Here is a 25,709-nt window from a genome sequence, read left to right as displayed (position 1 = left end):
ATCCCAATTTTTCAGTCAAGTGGAAATTGTTAGTAGAATGAGATGCAGTCACTGCTAGGGTATTTTAAAAACTGCAGGTGATTACTGTAAGAAAACTTAGTCATGAGGAAGATTCCTCCGTCTATGCTTTGTTAGAAATCTCTATATTGATTACCGAATTCTTTTAACTTTGTACACGTATTTTTAATGTGTTGGTTTTTAGGAGTATTCCAACTATAAAGTCCTTTTGGCATCTACCAAACTTTTTAGGTTTATTTATTCACACCTCCAGGGATGCGCAATTTTACCTGCAGTTCCGGGCGCCAGGCAGGTAGTTTTTCTCAGGTATATCGCGGAACACAGTTAGATAAATGCTTATCAAGATTCTTTATTTTTCGCCTGATAAAAACATTACAAAAATCCAAAAACTGTATGATCAAAAGGTAAGAGTCATACCAGTATCAGTGAGGCTCTGTTTGCATATTGGCGTCCTGGATCGGGGGCAGAATCACCGAGATTCTGTCCGATTCCGAATCACTTCACAATAACTGGCCTGATTCCCGTCACTTCAGTGGCACCCCAAACGTAGCATGATTTTGCCGCGATTGTCACCCAACAAATTATGGTATAATCGTGCAAACGGAATCGCTGGACGCTTGTCGCCCAGAAGTTCTTGTACTTTATTTGGGGCCACAGGCATCCTATGATTCTTTTTGCACAATTTTACCGCAATTCGTTGGGTGACAATCGCGGCAAAATTGTTGCGCGTTTGGGGTGCCATTGGAAGTGACGAAAATAGCGCTGGTTTCCCGCAAATTGGCGTGATTCGGATCTGGGGCGCCAATATGTGAACGGAGCCTGAAAGAAAAAACAAAGGGGAAACCCTATATGCAAATCAATTATGTACATTGTAAAAGCAAAAACCTACAAATTGAGACAAACGAAAAAAAAATTCTACATATGATACAATCAACCACAAACACATGGGGATAATATGCAACCAGGTACCGTACTGGAGAAAACTAAATATTGTCCTCAGTCCGAGCTATACAGTCGTATGACGCTGCACTGCAACCCCGTGTAGTTTCTTTTTGTTCTTTCTATCAACACACCACTTCTTCTTTTTTTTTTTTTTTTTTTTTTTTCACACTTCTCTGTGGATTTAGTGTTTGTTTTGATAATGGGAAGTCCCTTGCACATTTCATGATGTACTTATTTTTGAATAGTCCTCTCTTACTTTTCCATTATGGACATGTCAGAAAAGGGCTTAGGGACACTAGTCCAGCACACTTTAGCTTGCAAGACATGCCGTTCCCTTTGTGTTGTCATGTGGTGTTTGTTTTTTTTTTTTTTTCCCCTTGATTAGTATGAATATGACCTTTTTTGATAAAATTTGTTTATGCTTCTGTGAAGGTTATCTAGTGCTAGCTCGCTTTAAAAGGTGGGCCACTCCTGTAACATTTGGACACAATATATTTTTTAAAATATTTCATATATATTTTCCCTTGCATATGCCACCTATAATTTGCCATGTACTATTATTTTTTTTCTTTTTACAATACATCATGTAGTCTTATTGATTTGGCTCATTGATGTTTAATTTGAGTGTAACCCTTTCTCACAACCACACAGGGTTGCAACACAGCGTCATATAACTTTTTACATAGCTCGGGACACTATCAATTTAATACCTAGTTTTCTCCAGTATGGTACCCATTTTCATATCCCCATGTGTTTTGTGTTTGGTTGCATCATGTGCAGAAATGTTTTTGTTTGTCTTGATTTTGTATCTGTTTTTGCTTTACAATGTACATAATTTGAGTCGTAAATAGTGTTTCCTTTTTATTTCACTGATATTGTTATGACTCTTACCTTTTTTTGATCATTCAATTTTTGGATTTTTGTTAGAGATGCACCGAAATGAAAATTCTGAGCCGAAACAGAAACCGAAAATTCAGGATGCCCTTGGCCGAAAACTGAAACCGAAAATGACTTTTCCCCCAAATGATTTTAAAATAGTTTATTTGTATCCTCTGAATGCAAATAATCTTCTTCCAAGCCATTCCCTAATGAAATCCAGTCCTTATTTCCTGATTTAGTAATTACAATATAGATTTGAGCTTGCCACAAAAATGATGAAAGCAGACTATCACGGATAATCTATACTGCGATAAGTCCCATTCAAAAACAGTCTGTAGTTCACAGGAAATGCAATCAGTGCAGGATTGAATTACAACAGGAATTCAACCCAAAATGTCCCATCTGCTAGCTCTTCCTGAGGCCTTCCTAACATGTTGTTGAATATTTGACTGTCACTAAATGAAGTAACTTGCATGTATGCTCTACCTAATTGGTTTGTGGGTGGCACTTATCTGATGGAGCTGAAGCGTCTGATGTTTGACCACAAATGTATTCAGTCATTCCCTCTTTTCTGGTCCGCCTCAAATGATATCCAAACTCCAATATCTTGATGATGATGATAGGCCCGCAAGGTTGGATGCTAGATGGTCTACTCTAGACCAGTGGTCCTCAACCCTGGCCTACAGGGCCCACTGACAGACCAGGTTTGCAAGATAACTGAAATAAATCCCAGGTGATATTATTTGCTGCTCAGTGATTGCAGTATTCTAGTCTGCATCTCCCCAAGGTAATACTTAAAACCTGGCCTGTTAGTGGGCCCTGTAGGCCAGGGTTGAGGACCACTGCTCTAGACTATCCCCTAGTGCCGGAGTATCTTCTCCTGTTGGGCGGGCATGTAGCCAGCCGCCCGCCTGCACTCTGTTCTGGGATCCTGGAAGGGGCGTCCGTTCGCGTATGACGCACCATTAAAGGGAAAGCTGCTGCGGCCATTCATTTTCGGCATGTATGACCCGTTTTCAGGCCGAAATGTGTGTGTTTAACTGTCATTAGACAGCCAATTGACTCCGGTGATTTGAGGTGCGGTTCCCTTCCTGGACTTTAAACTTTAAAAAGCTTGTATTTGGGCCACATTGGTGTTGTGAACAAATACGATATGTTTGTGTGAAACGCGTCTACCTGCTATCAACAGTGGTGAGCCGGAGCGAGCACCCGCAGCAATGTGCGGAGTCTTTATCTGCCTGAGCAGTGTGTGCACTTTTGTTTGGACTAGGTCGTTTTTCTCTACAGCAGCGCTTACTTGTCATGTGTCAGCAATCGGGCGGCTCTACACACGCTGGTAAAGTGCCCCATTCCCCTGCTGTGTATCCTGGGCTCCACTTGCCCATCTGTGGGCACTGGACTGGCATAGTGAGTGCCGGCAGGTGGAGGGGAAGGACGAGAGCAGACACACGTCCGCTCTCCTCCCCATCTTGGTTCTGAACCGAAAGTGGCACAGTTTCCCCAGCCATTGAGGCCGGGAAAGAATTTTAAAACAGTGACATGCAGAGATTTTTTTCAAATGTGTGCGTAAAAAAAAAAAAAAATGGCTCTGGCAGCGAAAGGGTTAACCTGTTAACCGGAGCTTGATTTGGCTGCTCAGCATGCGCTTGTACTAGACACCCAAGTGCTTCCGCGTGCGAGGGTAACCAGGAGGAAGTGTGTTTTTTTTTTTTCTTCTTTCATTGAGGCCAGCGCCTCATTTAATCACTAAGTAGATGCACTTTTGCCAAGTGTTAGGAGAGCCCGACACTTCCCTGTCCTGACAAGCACCCAATCGGTGCCCGTCACATTGCGAGGTCTCTCCCTTCCTTGCTAGCTACCAGGTGTGGTTCTGGAGACAGGCAGGGAGGTGAGGAGGACATAAACAGCGCTATGTCAAAAATGTTTAAGTCGCCATAAAGCCCCTCTCGTTTCTAAAAGCCCCAGACATTCATAAAAGCATTTTAAATTTGGGTAATTTTTTTTTTTCTTTTTTCAGGACAAGTTTATTGTCCTTAGGGATTAGTAGATTGGGACCCCAGTTGAGTCCCTTGGAAAAGTAGTTCCTAAAATTTCCATACCCCTGACCTCAGTGTTTTGAATCGCAGGCAGATTGGCCATAATTCTGCCTGCGATATTAGAGCGCCGAGGTGTGAATGACAAATCGCAGAATGCATATTTGAGATGCCATTCATTTAAATGGCACCTAAAATTGTGGTGCAGTTCTGCCGCAATTGTCTCACTGCAACCTGCATTGCGTAAAACTTGTCACGAAAAAAAGTTCAGGAGCTACTTCTGTGCATAATGCTTCATGTGATGCGGGTTGCTGTGATTGCAGCCGCTTTATCATGGCAGAGCCGCACCACGATTTTGGGTGCTATTCCGATGAATGACATCTCAAATGTGTGTAATGCGATTTTTCATTCACACCTCGGTGCTTTTGAAGTTGCAGGCAGAATCGTGGCAAATCAGCTCGCAATTCAAAACGCAGAGATGTGAATGCAGCCTGAATCCTTCCCAAATGCTTGTGCCAGATTCACTGATAATGTGAAATCCTCTGTCCAAGTATGCACAGGGTTTGACTGGAAAGAGTGACCTTATCCTTCAGAATTGGCATTCAAAGTGGATTTTTAAAATGCACTATAAGACAAATGTAGTTGTAAAATGTTCTGCTTGCGTCTGCCATTGTAGGCTCCTTACAGAAAATTCATTTTTACCCTGGAAATGCAGCCGACACGTTGACACGTGATTCACAGGTTTCTGACCTGAAAACAAATAAAATCTTCATAGTGTCTCCTGTGGAGATCTGTTGCTTTTATTTTCAGAACAAATTATATTTTTGAACTTCTAATTTCCAGCAAACTGCATAGCATATGTCTTTAAAACTGACTTAAGTATTTATCTGGGTTTGAAGTTATTGGAAAAGCCTCCTCGTGAACCTATTGCACTATTTTAACGCAACTAGCGTGCTTGATTCTCCTCTAGGCCCCTTTCACACACTCCGTTCTTAGCGGGGGATCGATCCGCCGATCCCCCGCTAAGCAGGAGAATGACAGCTGTTCGAAAAAGAGCTATCGGGTCCCCATACATCTCTATGGGGGAAATAGGATGGGAACGGACCGTTGGTCTGTTTTCATCCGATGGATGGAAAATAGGGTTTCCATTTGTCCAGATTTGACGGATCGGATGTCAGCGGACATGTCTCCGCTGACATCCGATGCCCCATAGGGATGCATGGGGGGACCTCAGATCCGCCAAAAAAACAGACAGGTGGATCTGAACGGTCCGCCTGTGTGAAAGGGGCCTTAATAATCACAATTTCGGATAACTGAACTTTGTTGTAGTTTTTGTCAGCTTTATTTGGTACCCAAGTGTATTTCTGTGTTTCGTCAGTGACTGATCGCTATTGGAATGTGTGCTACTTTTCTTCTATCTTTATATGGTTAAATATAAAACTTTAATAAAAAATGTTCAATTATAAAAAACAAACTTACTTAAGGTAACCACCTGCTTGCGGCCAATTAACCACATGGGCATTTCTGACGTTTCTCGCATGCATGTAAAATCAGCATTTTTTTTTTTTCTCTTAGAAAATTACTCAAACGTTATATATTTTTTCAGACGCCCTGGAGAATGGTTATTGCATTTTTTTTTTTGTATTGCTCAGCTATTTTTAAAACCCAAATTTTGAGGAAAAAGGACTTTAAAGTGTTGCCTATGGATAATTTAATGTACTAAAGTTTGCTGCCATTCCATGGGTGTGCACAATTTTAAGGCGTGACATGTATCTATTTGCTCGGCACAACATATTTTATATTTTGGCAGTATTATGCTTGCATTAAAAGCATTTGGGTCCTTTCACATTGGCTTTTCGCCCGGTGGACTTCGTTTGGCTCAGCAGGGATCAATCTACCAATCGCCGCTGAGCAGGCGGATGACAGGTCCCTCTCCGCGCTGAGATGGACCTGTCAGATCCCCGCTCTCCTCTATGGGAGATCAGATGAAAAAGGACTGCCTGTCCGTTTTCACCCGATCCTCCAGACGGATGGAAAATAGGGTTTTCTTCCATCTGGATTTCACGGACAGGATCGGATAGCAGTAGGTGTCAGCGGACATGTCACTGCTAACATCTGCTGCTCAATAGGTCTGTATGGGGCATCCAATCAGGTCTGCCTGAGAACCTGACAGGTGGACCTGATCGGAAAGCCTGTGTGAAAGGGGCCTTTGTGTATTTTTTTTTTTACAGAAAATTTGCATTTAACAGCTGCTCAACTATCCTGCAACATAAAAAAAAGCAACAACCACCATTTTGTTCTACCAAACCTCTGCGTTCAGAAAATGTATACTATATACAGTAATTTTTTGAGCATTCACTTTTATTTTAGAACATCAATATTATAATAGCAATACATTTAGTCTGTGACAATAGAATAAAAGCTTACTTAAAAAATCTTTCATGTTGTGCTTCCTGTCTGCTGGCCATCCCATTTTAAGACTTCCTGGATTCCCTGCATGCTTTGCAGCTTCTCTCTGAAGCAGTGACTCCTGATTCCTGCCCTCTGTCTCCTAAAACGCCACCTCTCAGCAACTATGAACTCAAATTAATAGGAGTAAATAATTTAATTTTTGACCATTGATGTGCTTTAAATGTTTTTTTTTCAGGCCGATGATCGGGGGGGGGGAGGGAGGGAGGGAGGTAAGGAAGGCAGTAAAAACATAAGGATGAGAGTTTTTTTTTTATCTCCCCCCCCCTCTTCCTTCACTCTCCCCCCCCCCCTTCCTTCCCCCTCCCTTCTTCCTTCCCCCTCCCCAATGCTCACCCTTAAACTTGCATGACAAAAATGGTGTCAGGCAAGCTTTTCAGAAGTGACTCCTGCTGATAGCAGAGGAATGAGGCAGGAGACAAATTACCCTTTTTTTGCTCAGGATTGAGTCCTGTATACTCTCTAAAGGGATAGGCTTTGTTCGTGTTCCACATCCGAGTTTTACAACCACTTAAAGTACTTATATTGATGTTTAAACCCTCGTTCACATTGAACGTGCCTTTGGAATTTGTGCGACTTTGTCTGAACTCGCACGATTTCAAAGCTGCATTCCAGTCCAACTTGGGGGGGCGACTTGAAAGACATTTGTGCTAGTTCATGCACAGAAGTCGCCAATAGTAGTGCAGGAACTACTTTTGGAAATCGGTGCTGCACCGAAAAGTCAGCGTGCATCAATTGGGACGGTGTCCTGGCCGGCAATAGGCTGTCATTTGCCATGTGATTTGACCTGTCAAATCATGCTGCTGTGAACAGGGGCTTATAAACAGATTTGGAGCCACTGCCAAAAGGATCTTATTAATTACAGAACAAGACTTATCTTTTGTGCAATTTTGTGACTAACACTTTATTTTTTATTTTTTTATAGCAAAGCCTGGTGGACGGTTGAAATGCCAATATTTCCCAACTGTAGATAAAGTTATATTTGTGGATGATTATGCAGTGGGCTGTCGGAAAGATTTAAATGGTATTTTATTACTAGACACGGTGCTTCAAACTCCAGTCTGTAAACCAGATGATGTGGTCCAGCTTGAATTGCCAGTTACGGAAGTAAGTACCTAATTCATATATTTATTTATTTTTTTTATTCAAATTTTTTGGCATAATATTTAAATAACTACCTTTTTATTGTTTTAAATAGTAATGTGTTTTTTTTTTTTATATGTAAATACAGTGCTTACACTTTTTGGGGACCTTTTCGCTGGTGTCCTACAGGCTATGTATGCAAAAGTGTAAGATTTCAAAAACTGTCTCTAAAGACATTTTAGATTGAAAAGCGCAAAAAAGTAAGGCTCTGCCCCAGAGAACATTCTCCACTCCCAAGAAAATAATTGCATCATCCTTCCTTTTTTTTTTTTCTTTTTTTTTTTTTTTTCTTTCATTGGTGAGTTTGGTACATGATGACCACTGTAGTGGGAAGAGGAGTATCTGGCCAACTTTGACAGCAGGGAATGTAATGTTAGCTGTATTTTTTCCCCAGAAATTCAGCAAATCATAAGCTGTACTTGAAACCTAATGAGGTTTGGTTCCCCCTAACTTTGTACATGCTTTACTTCCTTAAAGGATAAGTTCGTTCACATTTTTTGCACATTTTTCTTGAAGGCCTATAAAGCATTGAACCCATTATCAGCGGATTGTGGGTGCAATGTCAGGCTCCTGCAGACTGTTAGTGTAGCTCTTTTGCCCATACCACCAATGCAGGCAGTTCAGTCCAGAAAGAATCCATGAACTACGAGCATACTCACCAGCGCCCTCATAGTTCTTTGAGTACTACAAGCTTTTAGCCATGAAGGTACTTGTAGTCTATTGACTTGTGTGGCTGTGTGGGCGGAGCCATGAACAGCTGCCTTCTTTTAAATTGAGATAGCGGGTGCTGGAAGTAGCTACTTGCCCGTTGTCACAGGAATGTGGGGAACATGTGTTATACAGGTCAATAGCTGTGGTCTATACAACCACTTGCCGACCCTATACTCTGTGTGTGTGTGTGTGTGTGTGTGTGTGTGTATATATATATATATGTGTGTATGTGTGTGTATATATATATATATATATATATATGTGTGTATGTGTGTGTATATATGTATGTATATAGATCACTTACCTGTACATGATCCTACACTTCTGGGTGTGGGGTGTGCACCGCTGGCGTTCTGCTCCCGCTGTGATTGGACACAGCAGGAGCAAATCAATGGGTCCCCCGAAACCCCCTGATCGTTCGGGATAGAAGCAGAATAGTGATCTGCCCATGTAAACAAGGCAGACTGCCCTTCTGTTAGTAGGGAAGGTAGAGATGCTGTGGTTCTGCGAAGCAGGGACACTAATCTCTACCATCACATAGTACAAGCACCTCCCCCCACAGTAACCAAGCACATTTTAGGCACACATTTGACCCTTTGATCACCCTTGATGGTAACCCCTTCCCAGTGCATTTAGGTGCATATTTTTAGCACTGATCACTGTAATAATTCCACTGGTCTGCAAAACTGTCAAGTGTCACTTAGTGTCTGATTTGTCTGCTGCAAATATTGCAGCTATAGGTTGCTGATCGTCACCATTACTAGTAAATAAAAATTCCAAAAAAGTATCCCATAGTTTTTAGACGCTATAACGCTTGCGCAAACCAATCAATACACTTATTAGGTTTATTTTAACAAAAATATGTAGCATAATGCATATTGACCTAAACTGATGAAATTTTATTTTTCTCTTTCGTTCATTGACGGCCACAGCTTAATATCTTCTTTGATCAATGGGTTATACTGCTCTCCTTAGGAGTAGGACACTAGGCGGAAAAGGCTTAACAAAGCTTGACTAGGCCTATAGTGCAGTCCCAGGGGGTTTACTCCCACTTCCTGCTATAGGATCTCCGTTTTTTTTCTGCCTAGTCTCCCCTTTGCTGGGATCTCTGGTCCTGGCATTTTTTACTTTTTTAAACTGAACTTTTTTTTCCTTTTTATTTTTTTTTCTTCTGTTCCTGTAAGAACTACAATCAACTGCCGGACTGGGTGGCACACTGGATATCCTAGATCCTTAGTCTCCCCAGTCTGGCCTGTGAGCGCGTGCAGCTCGCGCTAGGTCGGCCGAGACATAGCCCCACAGGACGGGGGCTGAACTGTGAGTGAAACTTTTCGCGAGGATGTGCACCACCTGGTCGCTGCCTGAGTTGCAGTGTACCTCTGGCCCGCTGCACCCCACTGTTCCAAGATGGGGGGGGGGGGGTTATCTGCCCGAGGTGGTGCCCGTCCGGTTCCAAAGGTGTGGTGAGTAGTGCCCTCCTCTTCCTCAGGAAATTTTGGGTGGACGCGGGTCCCTCCCCAGGGTCGGTAGGCCCCCCCATAGGTCCTTCCTACCCAGATGCACCCCCCCCCTCACTAGCGGGTTACACCTTCTTTAGCACCCCCCACCCCCTCCCTGCTCCCTTCTAGGGATAAGGATTAATGTTACTTTTATACCATTGAAATTTTCTCTGTGGTGTGGGTGAGCTGTGGCTAAAGGGGGGTGGGAGCATGCTGCCAACGGCTTCTCTTGCTGTTTGTTGGATTTGTGCCCTGGAGGGGGGTCCTTGTACAGCACCCCACTGCTGCTGTCAGTATCTTGGGGGTCCCTTTGTGGCCGGGAATCGTACGCCGCCATTTTGCCGGTGACTGCATGCAGAAGATCGGCGGCCATGTTTTCGTTGGCTCCTAGCAGCCATTTTCTTGTAGCCTGAACAGAGCAGTGCTTGGCGGGGGGCCTCTAGTGACAGCTCGACTGTTTCATCTTTCTCTGGATTGGTGTGCTGCAGGCTGTTGGCACTTTTCTCTCTCTCTCCTTCGGAGTTGTTTGGTGAGTCCTGGGGCGGTAAATCTCCCTATTTTCTGCTATTACAGAGCTGCTGGGACCTGTAGTGTCACCGGAGACAGCGGTGGGGGGTGTTTCACAGCATGCTTTATAATTTCACATTATTTTTGCTGTCGTTCCCCAGGGTGTCATGGAGCCCCTAGAACATTTCACCACCTGACCCTCTCTCAGAAGCTGCGAGACCCTCTGGGTCTGTCTACCATGGGGGCAAAGATGCGGCGGTCCTGCAGTCATTGGTGTCAAAAGGGGACATGGTTCTCCCAAAAGAGATCTCACAAAAAGTGCCCTCTGCCTTCACCTGCCTCCTCTGCTTCCTCAGATTCTGAGGCTAATTGGGCCGCCGCAGATGCAAGTAACCCCATGGGGTCAGTGTCTATGCACTTCAAGTGCTCTGACAGAGAGGATGATTCCTCTTCCACTATGCAAGAAAAGACGCTTGTGGAGGCACTGATAGTATCAGTGCGGGAAACTTTAAAAATTGAGGCCACAGCTAATGCTAAGGCACCAGCAGACCATCCAAGATGACTAGGTGTTCCCCTTTCCTGCTTATTTTGACGAGATTGTCGCTAGTCAGTGGGGCTTTCAAAGCGTGAACTGGTGGAGCTGGCAGACCAGTTGATACAGGGGTTACCGTATATTTGTGATGCCTCCCTGAATGCGGCCCCTTTAGCCTGCTGGGTATCGTGACAGTTGTGACTCTGCGCCGCAAGATCTAGTTGAAATTCTGGTCTGTGGACCAGGCCTCCAAAAAGGTGCTGACGGATCCCCCCTTTGTGGTCTCACGGGAGGCAAGAGCACCCTGCTTCTGCAGGTTTCCAAAAACAGTCTCGCTGCGAACGTGGTCCTGTCTTCTTCTTCTCAGCCCACAAGCGGCCCTTTGGTCCCACAGGGTCGCAGGACAAGGGTTCTAAATCCTCCCGTGCTTTCTCGGGAGGTTCCAGGAGACCCTGGGTTGGTAAGTCTAAGGCGGGCTCTGCTGGCCTTGCAGACAAGCTCTACTCTGCCTGAAGGGACGTCCTCACCCATACTTGGGGTGGGGGGACGTCTTCGCTTCTTTTTGGACTTGTGGACATCTTTCGTTCAAGACAATCGGGTCCACGAGTTGATCTGGTCAGATTGCAAGATCGATTTTCGGTCCTTGCTCCCGGCAAGGTTCTTTCCTTCCAACCCGTGCCTGTCCTTGGATCAGCTTCAGGGCCTTCTCCGGGCGGGTCAGGCTCTACTGTCACAAGGAGTCATTGTACCAGTTCCAGAGTCAGAATGTTTTCAGGGGATTTATTCAAACCGATTGGATTCCCAGGAAGAAGGGCAAGGTTTGTCCAATCTTGGACCTCAAGGCCTTGAACCACTTTGTGCGGGTTTAGAAATTCTGAATGGAGTCCATTCGTGTGGTGGTGGCTTCCATTCATTAAGGGGATTTTCTGGTCTCCATTGATATCAAGGACACTTACCATCATATCCCAATATATGTTTGTTACCCTTTGGTCTCGCCTCAGCTCCTCGGGTGTTCGCAAAAGTGTTGGCCATTGTGTAAGCCTTACTCAGGCAGCAGTGAATCTCGGTGCTGGGGTACCTAGACGATCTTCTTCTGCGAGCAGAGTCTCCGTCTGTTCTGAAGGAAAATCTGGATTTGCAAGCTCTGCAGGAGTTCGGCTTGACTCTGAATTTTCAAAAGTCAGCCTTAATCCTGTTCAACAAGCTGGACTACCTGGGTCTGACTCTAAATTCAGCCTATGCCTGGGTGTTTCTTCCAGAAACAAAACTGTTGAAATTGCAGCATGAGATTCGGCTCCTGATACCCAACCGCTAGTCTCCTCTCAAGACTTGCAATGCAGGTGCTGGGCCTGATGGTCTCCACCTTTGAGGAGGTTCCATACCAGACCTCTTTTAAAAAGAGATTCTAGCCAAATGGGACAAGAATCCACGGTTCCTGGACAATCTGATCCTGTTGAGCCGGGTTACGAGAGGATCCCTAATATGGTGGCTTCGTTCCCCGGCACTTCGGCAGGAAAAGTATTTTCTTCCCCTGTACTGGACAGTGGTTTCCACAAATGCCAGCCTGTCAGGGTGGGAGGAGTCCTGGGCTTAGCCCAGGGCCTCTGGCCTCCGAGGAGTCCAGTCTGCCGATCAACATCCTGGGAATTCGGGCGATCAGACTTTGCCTGTCCCAGTGGATGGATCGTCTAGAGGGGTGTCCGGTAAGGATCCTGGCTGTGGCATATGTCAATCACCAAGGGGGCACCAAAAGTGCCCTAGCGGCCAAAGAAGTGGCCGGCATTCTAAGGTGGGCAGAACGCTTTGAGGTAGTCCGCCTGCCAATTTTCAAATCCTGGAATGTGCACAACGGAGGGGGCTGGAACAGTCCACAGGCACAGAGTCTGGGTAAATGGTCCCTTAGCCCGGAAGTGTTTCAGCAACTGTCTCCGGTGGGGGACCCCTGATGTGGACCTGTTAGTCTCCAGCGAAGTAGGTAACCAGCAACCAGGAAAGTGTACAGCAAAGTATGGAAGGTATATACATCAAAGATGTGGTCCAGAAATAAAAATCCGAAAAGCATTTGTACCATTTTAGACTTTCTTAGACCTGAATGGGGCGGAGGCTGGGCCCACAGTGAGTACCCTTGAAGTCCAGGCAACAGCCCTATCAGTATTTCTCTGCATGCTGGTCAACGATAAACCCTTGGTTAAATGTCTTTTCAAATCCATCAGGAGGACCCATCCCGTAAGTGTCTGTGGGAAGCCCCCTGGGACCTCTCCTTAGTGCTCATGGCCCTCACCAAAGACCCTTTCGAACCTCTCGTAGATTCTTCCCTTAAACATCTAACCCTTGAGGTAGCGTTACTGGTTGCCATCACTTCGGCCAGGTGTAAAAGTTTGTTACAAGCCCTGTCCATAAAGTAACCTTTTCTTATGATTTTCCAGATAAACTGGTACTCAAAACAGACCCCCTGTTTCTCCCTGAGATAGTGTCGGCTTTTCTTTGATCGCAAAAAGTGGTGCTACATTCTTTTTGCCAGAGACATAACTAGGGAGAAAAGGTCTTCGCTACACTGGAAGTCGGGAGGTAAGTCCTGCATTACTTGGAATTCACTAAACCTTTCAGGAGGGCATCCAACCACTTTATATTTTTTGTGAGCGCTCACAAGGGAGAAGCATATCTAAAAATTCTATAGCCAGATGAATCAAGATGGCGATAGAAACAGCCTACTCGACCCTGTCCCAGACGTGAGGGCACACCCCACACGCTCTGTAGCTACTTCCTGGGCAGAAAAGGCTGGGGCGCCCATCGACCAAATTTGCAGAAGAGCCACCTGGTCAAGTGACTCCACCTTTGTGAGACACTACAGAGTTGATCTGGTCTCTGCCCAAGTTCTGACCTTTTGGTAGTAAGGTCCTGCAAGCGGTAGTCCCAACTAAGGTTGGGGTCTCGTATAACCGTCCTGGAGGATGACTTGGGAAAGTCTGAGTTATTACCTGTTAAGTCCCTTTCCAGGAATACTCTGGGATGGTGGACCCCCCCCCCCCCACCCTATTTTATATATAATGGTTAACTAGATATTTCAGGCTTTTAACCTATGCTATCCAGGTCATCTTTATACTACTGATGGGCAGCCAGTGGGCTGCCTTTTTAAACCTATCTATGCTTGCGTTTCCTGCAGAAGGAGGAGCCTATCCCTCGTGACCATCCTGGAGGATTCCTGGAAAGGGAGTTATCGGGTAATAACTGACTTTTGGGGGTAAACAGAAAGGGGCTTGTTCAGGTTTTTTTAGTTCTGGAGTCGTCTTGTGCGGATTTTATTCCTGCAATGGTTCAGGTGATGTCTGAACTACCTAAGGTTCCCCCCCCCTTCCTTTCCAGGGAATTCATTTACCTAGGTTAGATTTTTTTATCTGACCAGGTTGGTCCTTCCTCTGCACAAACTTCAGGACCTCTGGCCGTGATTCCCTGGCTGCTGTCACTCAGTTCGCTCTCCAATTTTGCATACAGGTTTGAGTCTGGTGGTATCCACCTTCAAGACAGTTCTGTGTGCAGTCCTACATGCCGCTCCTTTAGTAGGTTCGGCTCCACAGGAGGATACTGAAGTTTGTGACGAGGTCACGGGGTCCTCTTGACAGACGCCGCGGGCGTGCCATGCGCCATGGTAAGGCCAGTATCGTCCTTGGCTAAGGCTTCTTCCGCAGTTTCTGCGAGGAATCAAAAGTGATAATCGTCCGTGTGGCTGTAAGCCTCCTTTGGGGGCTTCCTCTCAGAGAAGATCAGTTGTTCCAAGGGCTGATCTACCATCCTGCTTTAGTCAGCCGTTTTAATGGCTTAGCTATTGAAAGCCAGGTACTGAGAGATAGAGGTCTGTCTGGATCAGTGATCACTACTATGGTAAGGGCAAGGAAGTCGCCTTCCAGCAAGATATACCATCATACAAGGAAAGCGTACATTTCTTGGTGTAAGTTGATTGGCGCTGGATCTTGGATCTTAACCTTTCTTCAGCAGGGCGTTGATTGGAAGTAGGCCTTGAGTACCATCAAGGGCCAGGTGTCTGCCTTGGCAATCTTCTTTCAGCGACCCCTAGCTACGCACATTTAGTTTGTAAGTTCATTCAGGGGGTTTGACATGTGGCTCCACCTGTATGGTCTCTTTTGCTGCTATGGGATTTAATTTAGTACTTTCGGTTCTCCAGAAACCTCCATTTGAGAATATTCGGGAGATTCCTTTGCCTATGTTATCCCAGAAAGTGAAATTCTTGGTGGCTATTACCTTGGGCAGCAAGGTATCTGAATTGGCAGCATTATCCAGTCGCAGCCACAATTTAGAGGTCCATAGGGATAAAGTGGTTCTTTGTCCCTGTCCATCATTCCTGCCCAAAGTTGTCTCTGACTTCCGTTTTGAATGAGGGCATTGTTTTGCCTTCCTTGTGTCTCAAGCCGGCTCATCCCAAGGAATTTGCTTTGCATAATTTGGATGTGGTTTGTGCGATTCGGGGGTATCTGGCAGCTACTGAGTCTCTTCGGAGGTCAGACTCGCTTTTTGTGGTTATGGATGGACCAAGAAATGGGCTGGCCGCTTCTTCGGCTAGCATCTCCAGATGGGTCAGATAGACGGTAACTCCGGCCTATTCCATTAAAGGTCAGGTTCCACCTTTCCCAGTCAAGGCGCATTCTACTTGGGCGCTGAGAGCTTCTTGGGAATTCTGTCATCAATATCGCAAGTTTGCAAGCCAACCACTTGGTCGTCGGTGCATACCTTCACAAAATTCTATAAGGTAGATACTTTTGGCATCTGCAGATGCTTCTTTTGGTTGCAAAGTTTTGCAGGCTCCTGTTTAAGAGAGGCTGTTCCCTCTTGAGGGGTGTTTTTTTTCTTTAAACTGTTTTTTCAGACGGGGCTCCTGTGACCTGTTTAAGGGCACTTATGTTTAGCCTTAGGTTATTTTCCACACCCCTCATTTTCCTTTTGCTTTTGGACGTCCCAGTAGTTATGATTTATGGAGCGATGTGTCCATCGAAACGAAAGAGAAAATGGGATTTTTGTACTTACCGTAAAATCCATTTCTCTGAGTTCGATGGACACAGCATCCACCCCTCTATGGAGTTCTAATGCTACTAAACCTACTACTTTCCTAGAGCAGAGACGGGGGATCTATATCAAGCTGAGGACCGCCCATGTGCGTAGCCAGGTGTTTTTTGTTCTGCCTAGTCCTCTTGAAGGAGGCAATATAACCCAGTAGTTAAGATTTATGTAGCGCCGTGTCCATCAAACTCCTAGAAATGGATTTTACGGTAAGTACTAAAATCCCATTTTACCTTGTCTAATAATTCACTTTAAAAACAGAGGGTTTTTTTTTTTTGCACACATTTGCAAATATATGCAAAGGCTGCAGTTTCTACATCTGTTTGTTCTTTTCTGTGTCCTAACTCCTATAATTTTCAGTGTCTCGTAAGTTGCTTCACATATAGCAGTGGATAGATTAAAGCGGTAGTAAACTGCTAAAAAAACAAAAAATAAAACCTGGAAGACAATAGCATAATGTGCTAGTATGCATCGCATGCTAGCACATTATGAAATACCTTAGAACGCAGCCCCCCACAGCAGCGCCCGGTCATGCTCCCTCAGGATTTCTTCCGGGTTCACAGGCTCCAGCACTGTGAGCGCCCGGAGACTCGATGACGTCACTCCTGCGCATGCGAGTGGGATCCCTCCGTTTTAAGCAAGGAGCTCTGAAGTTCCGGCATGATATGCTGGACCTTCAGAGCGCTTGCGCCGCTGGTGTCAGCTGCTGCATGCAGGGAGACTATCTCCAAAACAATGCAGGTTTAAGAGATATTCATTTTTACCTACAGGTAAGCCTTATTATAGGCTTACCTGTGGGGTAATATCACCAAGCGGGGTTATAACCACTTTAAGGGCAGGTTTGCCTCGAGGGAGCCCACCCCTCCTTAAAGGCACTTGGTCACCTAGAAAAAGCACAATGACAGGTGAAGGCATCCAGTGTGTCCCTGCATCAATTTCGACCAACACAAACACAAAAAAAATGGCAATCACCCAAACCTATAACTCGCCTGTACAGTAAGGTGTGCAGGGAAGGGCAACGAACATCACGAACAAAGATTTGCCAGCACACTTACCTGGTAGCTTGGAAAACAACCAAACTGACACTGCCTTAAAAATTCACGTTAAACAGAGGGTTTTGTTTGCACTGATTTGCAAATGGGTAAGCTGCAGTGCCTACATCAAGACACTTCTGTGTACTGTGGTCCTAATTCTATAGTTTTCAGTCTCCAAATTTTGAGCGCTAGACGCACTGGATGCCACTTCTGGGCGTCCTGTGCGTTCCTGTGCCTTTTGAGGGCTAGGCTCCCTCTAGGCAAACCTGCCCTTAACTGGTTCCCGACCACCCACGGCAGTTTTTACTGCTGCATGCTGGCTCTCCTGCGCGAACCAACGTAGCTCTGTCTGTCACGTGCAGGTTGCTGAGGGGCGAGCTATGGTAAACACAGCTGACCTTTCTTCTCTCTGAAATGATCAGAACATCTGCGATCCTGCTATATAGGATCAGAGGTCTCTGATCTTTTCACAAGCCGATCCCCATACAGTTAGTAAACACTCCTCTAAGCTCACAATTAACCCTTTGATCACCCCTAGTTCCCTGCCAATGTCATTATTACAGTAACAGTGCATATTTTTTTCAGAAATTGTCGCTTTTTTTTGTTTATAGCACAAAAAATAAAAATCACAGGTGATTACCACAAAAGAAAGCTCTATTTGTGGGGGAAAAAAGGACATCAATTTTATTTAGGTACAGCTTCGCATGACCGCGCATTTGTCCATTAAAGTAACGCAGTACCGAATCGCAAAAAAATGGCCTGGTCATTAGGGGGCAAATCCTTCCAGTCCAGAAGTGGTTAATCCACTGCTATATGGATAGGTGTTACAAGAAACAGTTGTTTTTTTTTTTTTTTTTTTCTTGCAACAAATTACCCAATTATTTTAGTCTAGCAGGAATTCCCTCACACTTATCAGATGTAAGAAGGCACAGGTAATCATATGGTTAGTTTCCACAATCCAACAGTAAGAAAAAATCTGCAATGAAGTTTTAAGATTTTTTTTTTTTCAACCTGTGCAAAGCAATATATCTAATATCAAACATGAAAAATAGAAGTTTTCCTAAAACAACTTTTATAGTGCCTTTTTAGATGTAGCTAGAGGAGAGCTCTGTATAAAGAACTGAGGCAGACTAAGATGGAGAGATCTTATGGACGATCTCTCCCTTACCTCTGATGTTGAGAAGCATCAGAAACAATACCTCCTGACAGTCTCCTCCTGCTTATCTCTTGTGAGCACTGCTTTGCTAGGTGGAGCAGAGGAAGTGAAAACTGCTGATGTAACAAAGTATGAGAGGTTTACTGCACCACTTAGTTATTGATTATCCTAAAAAGCTGTACAGTTTATCATTTGAGAGCAGCCCTTAAAGTAGGACGAAAGGCTAAAATGAAATCTCCCTCTATTACATACATGCTGCATACTGTTTGTATGAAGTCAAATTCTTTTTAAACCCTCTTCTAAGCAGTCTTAGCACAGCTCTGGCTTGGGGTTGTATTGTATGGAGGTTGTATTGCACAGAATTGTGACATCACCTACCAATCCACTCTACCCCATTTTCGATATTAGACTAGCATGCAGAAAAGGAACAATCATTCATCCGATAACCTCATTGTGTACCAGGCTTTAGTCTATGCTTGACAGGAGGATTCTTTCCTCTGCGTATCTTCCACAGTGGCCAGACTGTAACATTGTAGCAAGTTGCAGTAGGAAGATGATCAGTCTGTTTTTTTTTTATGAACAGCATATAGTTTCCCTCACAAGTGGGAAAAGTACAGCTGTATTTTAAATACAGCTGGTTGTATTACCTGCTGTTAATGTTTTACGTTTATATTTGTAATCATTTGTGACACATCACCTTTTTTTGAATTGCAGGTGCAGCAGTTGTTGTCTGCGTGCTTGGAGAAAATTGACGTGTCTAGTGCAGAAGGGTATGATTTGTTTATTATGCAGCTGAAAGATGGCTTCAAAAATACCTCACATGAGACGGCAGCAAATCATAAGGTTGCCAAGGTAAGCAAACCTTTAGTTTGGTTTTCCTTTTCTTTTTTGTTGTTGTGAAAAAATTTCAAGAGAAAAATATTTTTTTTTTTTCCTATTTTTATGGGTTTTGTAAAATTCGGTAGGCAGATGGTAACCATTAGGAGCTCACCCATGTGCAGCCTGCGTGCGCTAAGGAAAAAAAAGCCTGCACCTTATGAAAGGTGTTGAACTAATCTGTCATTACATGCACCTCCTTGATAATACTGTTACACCGCTCTTTTCTTTGCAATGCTGATAAAGTGTATGTCCAGCAAAAAAGCCTATGTTGTGCGTGTCTGCAACTCATACACAATTTGCCCAAGCCTTTAGTCTGTGTGCTGCGTGTACTGAAAAACACTTATTGATCCAGCCATAAATCCTGTGTGCTCCTATTTTGCTGTTTGAAGGTAATCGCGATTCCTACGCTTAACAAAAATCTCGAGCTGTGTTATCAGTCATGCTGAAGTTCTTCCCTGCTGCTGTACTACTGATCAGCCCTGTCTCCTTAACTCCATAACATAAGGTTGAAGGTATTTAGTCCAACAGGGAAGAAGTTGAGCAGGACTGTTAACAGTGAGATTTCATTTTAGCAGAGGCAGCATTGTTGACACACTATAGAGTTTAGTTTACTGGTTTTCTGTCAAGATCAGCAATGTTTTAAAGAAAAAAAACCTGGGAATGTGTTGGTGAGTAGGTATTTCCCATTGTCTACCCCATGTGATAGCGATCCATGCCTTTATTAGCTGTCAGAAGGTGTAATTTGGATGAGAATGCACATGCCTGTGTTAATACAGGCTTTAAGTGTGTATTTAAACTGGCCTGCAGATGTTTTTTGTGTACCTTTTTGTAAAATTGCATGTTAGATGTGACTGTATAAAGTTTTTGTGTCTCAATGTAATTTTAAAATAGTTGATAATCTTCCAAAATAAAGTTAGTCTTTGCCCCATACTTGGTATCCTACTGTAAAAACACCTGTTGTTACCCCCCACATTATGTGCCCCATGAAATGGTCAATCCTTGATTCCAGTGTTTCACGTAAAATGAAATTGATTGTAAAGTATTTTTTCTTTTTTTAAGCAAAATAACAAACATATTATACTTTCCTCCTCTGTGCAGTTGATTTTGCAGAGCAGCCCAGATCATGCTCTTCTCTGGTTCCTCTTCGGCTCTCCTGGCCCCTCCCTCCTTTTGCTTTCCCCCACAGCAAGCTTGCTATGGGGGCACCCTATCTGAACTGCAGCTCAATGTGTCCATTAAGACATTGCTGTTATGGCCCGCCCCCTCTCTCCCCTAATTGGCTCACTGACGTTGATTGACAGCCGCGGGAGCCAATGGTGCCGTGACTGTATCTCAGCCAATTAGGAGGGAGAGTCCCAGGATGGCCGAGGCACTCGTGGACATCCCTGGACAGAGAGGGGGCCACAGGTAAGTATTAGGGAGGCTGCTACACACAGCAGGCTTTTGATCTTAAAACTGGCTAGCCTCCATTTTTTTTCCCCCCCATGTGTCCTTAAGAGATGAACCTATTTTCTCTACTGAAAAAGATTCTTATTCTATGGAGGCTTTTTCTATCTTTTCTAAATGATATTTCACCAAGGTAATTTTTCTATCAAGATTTCTGCCCCACCATAGCCACTGCGGTTCCTTATGCAGCTTCTGGATTGGTTGACACCTCTGCAGATCCTTGGGGGAGGATGAGGAATCAGTCTGTATGTAATGTTGCTTCCAAGCACTGGATCCTGATTGGGGCGCTCACCTTGGCACTTAAAGCAACAGGTAGGGTTAGCTGCAGGATTCCTTCTGGTCCAGGGGGTTATGGTCTTACTGCGGCTGAGCCTGGTCTTTGACAGCTGTGGGTGTATGCTTGTCGTGGAGGAGCAAGCCAAGACGAGGGTTAATCCCTTGTTGCAGCCTACTAGATTTTCACTGTTGAATACACTATTGCCATTTAAATGTTCATCCAAGGGTGCTTCTTATTCTTTAGACCAGTGTTTCTCAACTCCGGTCCTCAGGGCACACTAACAGGCCAGGTTTGCAAGAAAACTGAAATAAATCACAGGTGATATCATTTGCTGTTCAGGGATTGCAGTACTCTTGTCTGCATCTCCCCAAGGTAATACTTAAAATCTTGCCGGTTAGTGTGCCCTGAGGACCGGAGTTGAGAAACGCTGCTTTAGACCCACTTTGTGGTGTGTAGGAGCCGCCACCCACTCTTGTTTGTTGCAGCAGGTAGCCTGGAGTGCCAAGGTTAACTTATTTTGGCGCCAACTGCAGTCCACTAGTGTTCTATCTGTGGCACCAATGCATCTGTGTGATTCCCTACCAAGTACTTTTGCACAAACTCAATACCTACTGCATCTGTGTGCCCCAAGCGTGCACTCCACCTGTGCCAGCTTGTTCTGGTTGGGCTATACTGTAGTTGCATTTCACGCCTCTTCCTCTTTGCAAACAGAACTTTGGACCGGCTATATCTCCTGGCATACAACTCCTGGCTTTCTCCTGCGGGCAAGATATAGTGGTTACTACTGCTCTATGCAGGTTATTGCTGCCTATAGGGGGTTTGTACCAAGGCATTCCCCATCCCCTTCAACTGCTGCAAAAGTTGAGTCCCCCTGGGGTGGTGATGCTCTTTACTCTTAACCACTTCCATACAGAGCAGTTACACCCCCTTCCTGCCCAGACCAATTTTCAGCTTTTGACGCTCTCACAATTTGAATGATAATTATTCGTTCATACAACGCTGTGCCCAATCAAATTTTTTATCATTTTTTCACACAAATAGAGCTTTCTTTTGGTAGTATTTAATCACCACTAGGTTTTTTTATTTTTTGGGATATAAATGAAAAAAGAGCAGAAATTTTGAAAAAAAAAAAAAACACATTTTGTTTTAGTTTATATTATAAATTTTTGCAAAGAAGTAATTTTTTTTCATAAACTTGGGCCAAAATTTATACTTCTACATATCTTTGGTAAAAAATAACCCACATTAGTGGTTATTTAGTCTGTGTGAAAGTTGTAGTCTACAAGCTATGGTGCCAATCATTGAAAATTGATCACACCTGATGTACCGACGGCCTATCTAATTTCTTGAGGCCCTGAAATGTCAGGACAGTACAAATACCCCCCAAATGATCCCTTTTTGGAAAGTAGACATTCCAGGGTATTTAGTAAGAGGCATGGTGAGTTTTTTGAAGTTGTAATTTTTTCCCACAATTCTTGGAAAAATGAAATCATCTTTTTTTTTTTTTTTTTTTTTTTTTTACACCAAATTGGCATAACAAGTTATTTCTCACACACAAGTATATGCATACTTGCAATTACACTCCAAAATACATTCTGCTACTCCTCAGTATGGCGATACCACATGTGAGGGCCACATACAGAGGCCCAACATGCAAGGAGCACCGTCAGGTATTCTAGGAGCATAAATTACACATATAATTTCCTAATGACCTATCCCACTTTTGAAGGCCCTGGAGCACCAGAACAATGGAATTACCCACAAAATGACCCTATTTTGGAAAGCAAACACTCCAACGTATATTCTACGAGGCATAATGAGTCTTTTGAACATGTCATTCCTCATGGAAAGAAAATGAAAACTCGAAATTTAATTGGCTCTTTACCTAGATCGGGGATGGGCTCTGTCTGAGGGACGAGCCTCGTTTGCGATCACCGCGCTGCGCGTCCCCAGGGGGTGCGCATTGAAGAGGGAATGAGCGGCTCGCGCTGGAGCTGCTCATGTGATCAGCTGTGATTGACACAGCCGATCACGTGGTAAACAGCCAATTTCATTGGCTGTTTACCTTGATCGGGGGTGGGCTCAGTCCGAGGGACAAGCCTCACCCCCGATCGCTGCGCACCCCCGGGGGCGGGCAGTAGCGGCGAGAGCGGGCGAACGTTATGACGGCCGCCCGGATCGACAAAGACTTCCTGCCGGCGTCATTTTATAATGGCCGGTATGGAAGTGGTTAAAGTGATACTAAAATCTTTTTTTTTTTTTATAACGTTCTGCTTACCTGCTTTGTCCAGTGATTACAGAGCACCCCAGAACCTCCTCGTCTCGGGTCCCTCACCAGCGCTCCTGGCCCCTCTCTTTTGCAGAGGGCCGCCACAGTTAGCAGCTTACTAAGGGGCACCCGAGCCTAGCTGCTGTTTTGTGTGACCATTTGACAGCAGCAGGAGCCAATGGTGCCTGCTGTGTATTTCAGCCAATCAGGAGGAAGAGTCCCGGACAGCCGAGCCTCTCATGCAACATCGCTGGATTGAGATGGGACTCAGGTAAGTATTAGGGGGGCTGAGACACACAGGGTTTTTTTATCTTAATGTAGAGAATACATTAAGATAAAAAAAAAAAAAAAAAAAAAAAAACTTCTGCTTTCAGAACCACTTTAAGATTTACCATTGTTGTGAATAAGGGTCAAAAACTTTGCTAGCCAAGGCTCAGCTTTTTCCTCTTGGGGATAGGTTATCCATTCAGGTTGCCTCCCCTTTGACTACCTGCCTTTCTATGGGCGTTTGCTGGACCATCTGCCGCACCACCTTCCTCTTTCCTATGTTAATAAGAATTTCTCTATCATTCATTGACTGACGCAGTTCCTGATGCATATCAGTAGGGTTATACTGCCCCCTACAGGAGTAAGACACTAGACCGTAAAAGTTCTGGCTACGCCTATGGGCAGTCACAGAGGGTAAACCCTCTCCCTTCCTGCATAGGATGTCTGTTTTAATGTCTAGTCAGGAGTAAGGACCTAGTTCCCTGCTGGGATCTCTTGTCCTGGCAAAGTTCTAGTAAATTTATTTTTTTTTTTTTTTTAGTTAGCTTTTCTCCAGATTTTTTCCTGAGATCTACAAGCAACTATGCCAGATCTGGCCGACGGGCTGGATGTATAGATCCAGTGGTCACCCCAGCCAGCGCGCGCAGACCTTTAGCTCCGCGCAGGTCGGTCGCGACCTAGTCCCACTGGACGGGGACTGGCCCAGCGAGTTACACGTCTCGCCAGGTCGGACATGACCGGGTCTAGGCCTGAGTGGCAGCCTTCCTTATTGACCAACAGCCCCCCACTTCGGCGGAGAGGGGTCCTTTCAGGAGATGGCACCCGCCTGTTTTCCTGGTATGGTGAGCAAATGCTCCCCCCTGGGTTGGACGCGGGCCCCTCCCTGGGACGGTCGGACCCTCACAATCTCTGGTTCCCCTCTGTCCTTTCATGCACCCTCTCTTCTACTTACTCCCCCCCCCCCCCCTCACACTGGGGGCTATTTGGGCCTACTCCTGGGGGCTGGGACCTTGTTCCAGGCCAGGTGGAGGGGGGTCTCTGTCTGTACCTCCCAGGGCCCCCCTCCCAATCAATCCTGTTGTGGAGTGGAGGTCTGGGGGGTCCCAGCTGATCTGATCTGACTGCGCTGGGCAGCCATTTTCTTGTAGCCTCATGTGCGGAGGAGATCTTGGTACACCCAGCTCAGCCATTTTGCAATGGTTTTTCTGTGGTTGGAGCTCCTCCCTATACCCTGAGCGGTTTCTCAGCTCATTTCTGACCCCCTTGTGGAGGCTGCAGGGCCCTCCGGATTCCAGCTGTCTACCGATGCAATTTCGGTGGTCCTGGAAGCGCATGTGTCCTGGGTGGCAAGGTGCTAAGAAACACCCTCTGCCTACCCCTACCTCATCTGATGCCTCAGGCTCTGAATCTGACTCAGCCACCGCAGAGGCGAGTCTCCCTGCCGGGTCTGCTACTTCGCGCCCGGTCTCCTGTGCGGAAAATAAGGTGCTGGTGGACGCACTAGTTTCTGTGCGTGAGACCCTGAAATTGGGAGGACACGGCTGCGATGCAGGCGCAGGTTACGTTTGCCGAGTTACTCACAAGCCATCCAGAGCGGCAAACGTTTTTTCATTACCTGCGTATTTTGACAACATGCTCAAAATAGAATGGGACCGCCCAAAGCGTTCCCCTGAGGTGCTAGACGCTACCCTTTTGAGGAGTCCCTGATAAAGAAGGGGACTGTGCCACCTACGGTGGACCCTCCGACCTCAAGACTGAATAAGGCTATCGTTATCCCAATGGAGGATTCCCCGTCCTTTAAGTATCCGGAGGATAGGAAGGCGGAGGCTGTGGCCCGCAATATTTACTCCCTGGTGGGCTCTGCACTGAGACCAGTGTTTACGGTTTCCCTTGTCACACTAATGTTGACTGAATGGGCTAAGTTACTACGCGGTTCCCTCTGGCTTTGAGGAGCTGTTGCACCAGCTGGTGCAGGGGCTGCAATTTGCGATGCTGTGCTGGACACTGCTCCTATATCTGTTTTGATGGTGGTCCTCCGGCTTATACTTTGGCTAAAGTGCTGGTCTGCAGATCAGACTTCAAAGAAGGCCTTGACTTATCTACGTTTTCAAGGAGATCGCCTGTTTGGAGCTATCCTGGATGACATAATTAAGGGTCTCACAGGAGGGAAGAGTACCTTTCTTCCACAGGCTAACGAGGGCAAGGACCCTCGTCGCAGATGGGGTCCCTCCTTCTCCGCACACAGTTTTTTTTTTCCTCAGGGTCAGTCGATAAGGCAAAGCCCTTCAAGACTCCCTCGTGTGGGTCCAAGCGACCCTGGTCTGGCAAACAAGTCTGGTTTCTCCAGACCTGCGGACAAAACCTCCTCGGCCTGAAGGTGCACCCTCACCCGTATCTGGGGTGGGGGGACGTCTTTGCCGGTTCCCGGCCCTGTGGCTATCCTGTATACCAGACAAATAGGTTCAAGAGGTCATACTGTCCGGTTAATCGAGTTTCGATCAGTTCCTCCGGTAAGGTTTTTCCCTTCCAATCGCTTGCTGGCGCTCTCTGGGGCAGTTCAGGACCTGGTGCAATAGGG

At 45.4% G+C, this 25,709-nt stretch overlaps 1 protein-coding gene across 6 annotated transcripts in view; it reads left to right on the top strand.

The window, feature by feature from the left end:
- BIRC6 (baculoviral IAP repeat containing 6) overlaps window positions 1-25,709 on the top strand; it is an 807,095-nt gene that overhangs the window by 47,876 nt on the left and 733,510 nt on the right. For all 6 annotated transcript variants that reach the window (XM_082252286.1, XM_082252283.1, XM_082252284.1 and 3 more), the window contains exons 2-3: window positions 7,267-7,448; window positions 18,708-18,845. In XM_082252286.1, the coding sequence (XP_082108412.1) occupies window positions 7,267-7,448; window positions 18,708-18,845 (320 nt within the window). The remainder of the gene's footprint in view (window positions 1-7,266; window positions 7,449-18,707; window positions 18,846-25,709) is intronic.

This window comes from Pelophylax lessonae (genome assembly GCF_965119305.1).
Source record: "Pelophylax lessonae genome assembly, chromosome: 3".
NCBI classification, from domain to species: domain Eukaryota; kingdom Metazoa; phylum Chordata; class Amphibia; order Anura; family Ranidae; genus Pelophylax; species Pelophylax lessonae.
Note: the sequence above shows the minus strand (reverse complement) of the source record. Positions and strands in the feature narration are given on the sequence as shown.